This window comes from Marmota marmota, unplaced genomic scaffold (genome assembly GCF_001458135.2).
Source record: "Marmota marmota marmota unplaced genomic scaffold, marMar, whole genome shotgun sequence".
Classification (NCBI taxonomy): Eukaryota; Metazoa; Chordata; class Mammalia; order Rodentia; family Sciuridae; genus Marmota; species Marmota marmota.
Genome location: NW_026000164.1, coordinates 1944073 through 1951842, shown reverse-complemented (window position 1 = coordinate 1951842; position 7770 = coordinate 1944073). Strand labels below are relative to the sequence as shown.

General features: G+C 34.3%; 1 protein-coding gene across 13 annotated transcripts in view; it reads right to left on the bottom strand.

Moving 5' to 3' along the window:
• Kmt2c (lysine methyltransferase 2C) overlaps window positions 1-7770 on the bottom strand; it is a 255597-nt gene that overhangs the window by 111066 nt on the left and 136761 nt on the right. For all 13 annotated transcript variants that reach the window (XM_048786668.1, XM_048786672.1, XM_048786664.1 and 10 more), the window contains 4 exons: window positions 3295-3464; window positions 3030-3181; window positions 1919-2035; window positions 964-1038 (listed from right to left, as the gene is read on the bottom strand). In XM_048786668.1, coding sequence (XP_048642625.1) covers window positions 964-1038; window positions 1919-2035; window positions 3030-3181; window positions 3295-3464 — 514 coding nt within the window. The remainder of the gene's footprint in view (window positions 1-963; window positions 1039-1918; window positions 2036-3029; window positions 3182-3294; window positions 3465-7770) is intronic.

Sequence of the window (7770 nt, the reverse complement as noted above, 5' to 3'; positions counted from 1 at the left end):
GGAGGCAGTGATGCTGAGGATTGAACCCTGGGCCTTGTGCATGCGAGGTAAGCACTCTACCAACTGAGCTCCATCCCCAGCCCTGGACACAATGCTTGTTCTTCCTCATAATCATACCCAGAGACTAATCTTAGCAAGTCCATAAAACACATTAAATATTAGAAATACACACAGTTGCTTACTGATAGATTTTACATCAAAGTACGTGTACTAAGCCTTTAACCCATTTTTTTTTCTTTTGTTTTCTTTTGTGTTTTAGTGCCGGGGATTGAACTCAGGGGCACTCAACCACTGAGCCATATCTCCAGGCCTATTGGTATTTTTATTTAGAGACAGGCTCTCACTAAGTTACTTAGCGCCTCACTTTTGCTGAGGCTGGCTTTGAACTTGTGATCCTCCAAACTCAGGCTCCTGAGTTGCTGGGATTAGAGGTGTGCACTAACACACCCAACATAACACAGTCTTTCTTAAGAGTAGAGGTCCCAATTAGCATGAGCCCTAAGAGGTTCTATAAAGTAGGACTGCTGAAAAATAAAAGGCATTTATTCCAAATCCTTTAGAGGTAATTTTTAAATTACAATAATAAAGACACCATCTTCTCATTTACTACTTTGCCAATCATTGACTAAAATTATGTTCCTATACCAAAATAAAATCTCACTTCTCATTCCTGCTTCATTCAGACTCCAGTTGAGCACAGAGGGAAAACATCAAACAACATTGACACTACTAAACAAAACCCTTTAGAGAGAAACAACCCAGTGTCAACTCTTTTCCAAAAGAGAATCACTTAACCAAAAGATTTGGTTACAGTAATACGTATACAGTTATTGCAAAAAACCTCTGTGGGATGATTTATTTGAAAAGTTAATTCACAGGACAATTCTTTGAATCTGCATTAGAGCTAACAAAGGGATTATCTTGAAATTTGATCAAATGAAGTAGTTTGAATATACAGCTTACCCGAAATGAGAAGATCATCTGTATCAAGACTTTCTGGAGGATTATTTTTCTGCTGCTCTTCAGTGTGGACTTGAACTGGTACAAATAACATATTATGGAATCTCTAGCAAGGAACCAAAATTTCCCTACCATTGCTCTCTCAACAATAATTTGAACAAGAGTTATCTTACTGTGAAATGTCAATTTCCAATATAAGCACAAAACATACTATTACCAACTAGCATAGGAAAATAAAATTAGAAATCTGGTATGCTGTGTGAGATTTACAATAAATATTTCATATTATTCTTCACTTACATATTTATGAAGCATAATTTTTAATGAGTGTTGTTAAAGTATACTTAACAAATTAAAAAAAAAAACTAAGGCTTTTTATGTATACACAACCTACATAATTTAATATACGACTTAACAACCACCAAAAAATTTCATTTAAGTCCATGATTTAATTTAATAAGTAATTTTCTAACAACACAATCTCTCTCATTAATCACAGATCCTCAATTACAGTAACAGCTATTATCCATACTGCAAAAACATGAAATGTCATTGAAACACCTGCAGTTAAGACTGCTGAGATATTCTAATACAATAAATTTGTCTTTATCTCAGCATGTAATACCTTAAAATCGGCCATAGATCTAGTTAGCAATTATAATAACTAAAGAAAAAAATAAATTGCTTTTTAATGGAAATCGCCTAATTCATAAAAAGAATATGTACTTATTATTAAATCTAGATTATAGCTCAACTATATACATGCCCCTTCTCCTATTAATTTAGGTCAGAGATTATTTTTTCCAAAAAGTTCTTCTCTAAATAATTTCTTCACTGTCCATATCTTGGCTAAGTTTTATGCAGAATGCTCAGATTTTAGTAGACATTCACATATTCAACATACACATACATCTCTTTCAAAAAATAGAATACATTCCATCACCACAAACATGCTTACCATCTGGAACAATTCCAGGTGTGGATTCCTGATCAGTGACATCTTTATCAACTGCTTGCTCCAGAAATACCATCTGGTGATCTTCGGATCCTTCGATTTCCATTTCATTGTTATAATCTTAACAGAAAATTATTAATTCTTTAGTTTTGAATGAGTTTTTCTGTTTTATGCTTACTAGGTTAACAAATAACATGTTACAAAAGTAAATTATCACCAGAAATGCCACTAGTTTTTCTTTCTGAATTTGTTTTTGAACCAAATACATATTTTCATTTTTAAAGCATCAAAATTATAATGTAGTAAAAGTAACTGGTAAGTATTAATTAAAAGTATATTTTACAGACTTGTGATTGATATAGTTCAGTATTATACATGGCACTGGGTTTGAACCCAGCACTAACAAAGAAAAGTAAGTCTGTATGTACGTACTATACATTGAGATACATACATACACACTTAAGGTAACTGGCATTTTCTTATTTTTAAAGGTAGCCCACCACTGTATGCTGACAGCATGCTCGAAATAAAATTGTAGTGATTAAGATACTTGTATTAACCCCTTCTAGATGATAAAATAGAACCTTCATAAAAGTTGCCAATCATATTGATGAAAATGAAAAACAATCTAGTAAGCAGGTCTGTTTCTTTACCTTCTACTAAAAATCTTCTTATTGGGCTTACAATAACAGGATACCATTAAAATATGCTGTACCTGAACAAAATTTGGGGCTCAGGAGATAACTGACATTTATGAAGGATATTATAAAACCAACACTTGTTTTAAAGCAAGACATTTTAGATTATGAAGGGGAAAAAAAAACAAAAAACAAAAAACTAAGCTTCATGCCCACAGCTCAGGAAATGGTGGCTTAAAGAACAAAACTGAAGAAAAGCACACTAGACCTGGGATCCAACCATGAAGCTATGAAAGAATCTAGATTTTTCTTCAGTCATCCAATTCAGAGATGGCCAAAACAAGCACACTAAAGGTTAAGACAACTGATAACAACACAGGATCTGATGCAGAGGATCCAATCATTATGATTGGAGTGGCATGTTGGTGACCAGCTAGTACAACACTGTGAAGAAAACCCAGAATTCTTGAGTTCACCTGAAGTGAGTTCTGCCATCTCTACTCCATCTCCTGGCTGTAAGGGATCCATCTCAGCTTCTAAGTGTTTACAATACATGCAGATATACTCTTCTTTGAGCTGAGAGTCCAGTTCATGTTCTGTTGGCTTGTCACATTCTAAGTGAACCCATCTGCAGTGATAAGTATATTTAAATTAAAATGTCTAATTCAAACTCAAGTTAGTATCTAGGGAAAGGGGAGGCAAAGCATGAACAAAACAAACAAAACAGCTGCTCCTTCTTACCTCTTGCATATATTACAATGGAGCATGTCTTTCTGCAATTCTGGATTGTAGCACTTTCCACAGAAAGGACATAAATTATCCTGCTGTTGGTAACAAGTGTCACATATCAGGCAATTGTGATGCCACTGAGAACTAGATCGTGTGCCACACTCTACACATATTCTGCAATTCTAAACACCAGGAAAAATAAAAACAAAAACAGTATGTTATACATTTGTAATTCCAGTTCAAACGTAAACCTTTGAAAACATGTGGATTAGACATTAAGCTTTAATTTTCACAACATTAATTTAGGGTTTATGCTTCTGAAAAAAGCAATTTGTTTGGTAATGATATCTGATGTAAGTTTGCACTAAAACCTACAAGTAAATTTAAATAGGGGATGGGGACATCCAGGAAAATGTAAATGTGGAAAAAGGAAACTGAGATACAGCAACACAAACTTTGAAAATCAAACATATTCTATACTCAGTAAATAACTTCTGTGGAATAAGCCTGCCCAATCCAATGCTGGACACTAAACCATGCTATTCAAGTATTCAATTTGCTTCCTGGTAGCTTAGAAACTAAAAACAAAACTCTAACAAAATAGCTACTCCATATGACTTGCTGCTTGAAATTGTGAAAATAATCACTCCACATCAAAATTTAATGACAGTTCTTCATATTTTCAGAATAAAGAATAGCCCTATTCTAACCAAGGTAAGACTTCCTACGAAGTAGAAGGCCAGCCAAAGCTAAGCCAAAACCTTCCCTGGGCCTATGAGCTAGCCAGGGTACTAAAAATTCTGGGCACAAAGCTGGTAAATTGTGGAACCTTCACCCACCCTAACTTTTCAATCCAAAACATCAATAAAAAGGAACTATCTTTTCAAGCTGGTAGTACACTCACTCAAAAACAGATCACCAGGCACGGTGGCACATGCCTGTAATCACAGTGACTTGAGAAGCTGAGGCAGGAGGATCATGAGAACAAAGCCAGCCTAAGAAACTGGGAGAGACCCTGTCTCAAAATATAAAAAGGGCTGGGGATGTGGCTCAGTAGTAATGGTCCCCTGGTGCCAAAAAATAATGATGATAATAATAATAATAATATAGTAAAACAAAACCCACAGCAAACCCACAGGTCTATTAGCCTTACAAATTTAAATAGACGAAACTTACTGATGTAAAAATCCTAAACAAAATATCAAACAGATTCAGAAAACAATAAACTATGTCCATGTGGGATATATAAAAGAAATGCAAGGATTTTTAACTATTAGAAATATATATTAATAAAGTTTAGCACAGTAGGTCTGAAAAGAAAAAAAATATTAATTCAACAGATACTAAATAAAATTATTTGGGAAAAAATTAAAACGACTTCCCAATATAAATTCTTGAGAAAATAAAAAATGGGGGTGGGATGCTAAAGACACAGCTCAGTCACAGAGCTCTTGTCTAGCATATGCTAGGCCCTAGTTAGATCCTCAGCATGCAGTGCAGGGAAATGGGTGTGAAGGAAAAGCATACTTCAGCTCTAAAGGCAACAAATTATTCAATGGGGGAACACAAGAAAAATCCCCACTAAGGCAGGAACAAAGTAAGGATGCCTGCCATCTCTGCTACTACTTAATACGATTCTGGGGGCCAATGTAAATACTGAAACAAATGACAACAGAGGCCTGACATGAGGAAAAGAAATGTTTTTTATTCTATTTATAAATGACAAATAGTATACTTGGGAAATCCTAGATAATTTATCAAGATTAATAAAATAATTCAACAAAATAGCAAGATACACAATTAATATGCAAAACTTAATAGAATTCGCATTTATAAGTAACCAGTTAAAAGAGATGAGAAAATCCTACATATAGCTGCAACAAAATAGATATTTAAAAATGAACATAAGATGTTAAGTATCTATATGAAAGAAAATTATGAAACTCACCAAAGACACAAAACTAGACCAGAACAAATACAAGGACACCCATTGTTCTTGATTAGGAAATCTTATCATCATCATCTAAATGCCAGTACTCCCTAAATAAATTAACTAATCCTAACCTACATTCCAGAACCCTCACGTGGAAAGGGTTGGAAAGGAGGACACTACATGGAACATTAGATCAAGTGACAAAATAAAAACAAAATTACATTAGATGCAAATACAGTACTGATGAAAATTCATGAATTTCAAGAGAGTTCTATATTTATGTAAGAATATCCCTATTATTAAGAAATAGTGAAATATATAAAGAGCAGTGGAATACATGTATGTAACTTATTTTCAAATGGTAGACAGGAATTGACTGATAGACACACAGAAAGATAGAGGTCATGCACAATGGTAATTTTAAGAAGTGCTATCAATAGATGAATCTAAATAAATAGCATATGGATATTTTTATTTTTTCACCTTTTAGAGTTTAAAACAACTTTCAATTAAAAAAACAAAAAAACTTTTAAAATATACTAAACACAGGCATTCTTGAGAGAGAAATAGGGAAAAGAAACTGACCTGGCAATGACAATATACAACAAGGACCCAGAGAATCACTCCTGCTCTGGCCCAGAAGCAAGCAGCCCCTTCTTGATTGGCATCCCTAAGGGCATACCCTACTTGCCCCAGCATCTCCAGCTTCCACACCACAGTGAATTCAAGGCAGCCTGCCCTCAAATGTTAGGCACTAAAGACTACAGACAACCATGAAAGAATTTTAATATCAGAGGAAGAGGTCAGCACTCCTAACATTCCACACACAGACTTAGGAGAGTCAAGTAACTTGCCCAAGATCATGTACTGAGTAATGAGAAAACTCATAATGATTCTACAGAGTGCCTCCATAGAACAGAATTTAAAAATTAAGTATCCAATAGTATTCTTAACAATACAGTATATAATTCTGTCCATCCCAGAGAGAACAGCAAACTGTGACAGAGTACACCAAAAGGAAATCAGATGACAAGCTGAGAGACTGACAAGTTTCTACAGAAATTTTTCAAGATAATGAAAAACATAACAAAAAAAAATAATGAATTAAGAGTATGAAACAAGAACTACTCAGTTTTACAATCATTAAAAAGGCTGTAAAAAATTTCTGAAGTAAAAAACACTCCTCGTCTTTTAAATGGGCCTGACGAAACATCCATATTGACCAACATGTTCCAGGTGAAACTAATTATTTGTAGAACTACCACAGATAGCTTCTGGAGATAGACCAAATGAATGAACAAAAACAAAGATCCCAAAGCTTTGGGGGGGCAGACCCCCACACAGTAATTTTTTTTCTTCTATAATAATAAACTCAAAAAATTCTGGGGGAAAAATGTTTCTAGAATATAAAGTAGTCTGAAGGGAACAAATCTCTTTCAGCTGTATATGATTTCAGAAAATTGACAATTCTTTGTTTTTTCCATATTTTTATTGGTGAATTATAATTATAAATAATGAGCCATTATTTGGAATATAACCAAGACTCAAAAAAAAAAAAAAAAAGAAGAAGGTGAAGTTTGGGTTAACAGAGGAAACCTTTTTTGCAATAAAAATACAAGTTTTATGATATGGGTTGCAGTCAAAAAAGGATAAAGAAGGGAAAACAAAACCACCACCACTAAACCAGCACCCCACCATACCCACTCCCCCGCTAAAAAAGTTTTATTCAGTCCTTAAATGGATCTGACCAGAGACTGACAGTGGCCTACATGTTCCAGGCAAAATTAGCATTATCTAGTGCAGACAGCACCTGGAAGCAAATCTCAAGAATTAAAACAAAGACCCTAAAACTTCCAGGATGAAAAACGGATTTAAAATGAAGTGATTTTTTTTTTTAAAGTAAGATTTTTTGGGGGGAGGGGGGTAGAAAGTGAAAGAAAATTTATATTTCAACTTATATAATCATTAACGTTCATAAAATATGACCATGAATCACAAATCAGTACAAGAAGTGAACCGAAAACAGAAATTAAAAAAACAATTTTTTAAAAGTTTTTAAAATTTATTTATTTAAGAGAGAGAACTTTTTAATATTTATTTTTTAGTTTTCGACAGACACAACATCTTTGTTTTTGTATGTGGTGCTGAGGATGGAACCTGCGCCGCACACATGCCAGGCAAGCGCACTACCGCTTGGAGCCACATCCCCAACCCCTAAAAAAACAATTTTCCCTTAAAATTGCCAATCATTTAGATTAAAAACATCAATCTAAATAATAAGCTCTATCAAACCTTTCAAAACACACATTTAAAAAGATGCAAAGGATCCTAATAAAAAGATGTTAAAAGATAACATTCAGGGCTGGGGATGTGGCTCAAGTGGTAGTGCGCTCGCCTGGCATCTGTGCGGCCCGGGTTCGATCCTCAGCACCACATACAAACAAAGATGTTGTGTCCGCCGATAACTAAAAAATAAATATTAAAATTCTCTCTCTCTCTCCCCCCCTCCCCCTCTCTCATTCTCTCATTAAAAAAAAAAAAAAAAAAAAAAAAAA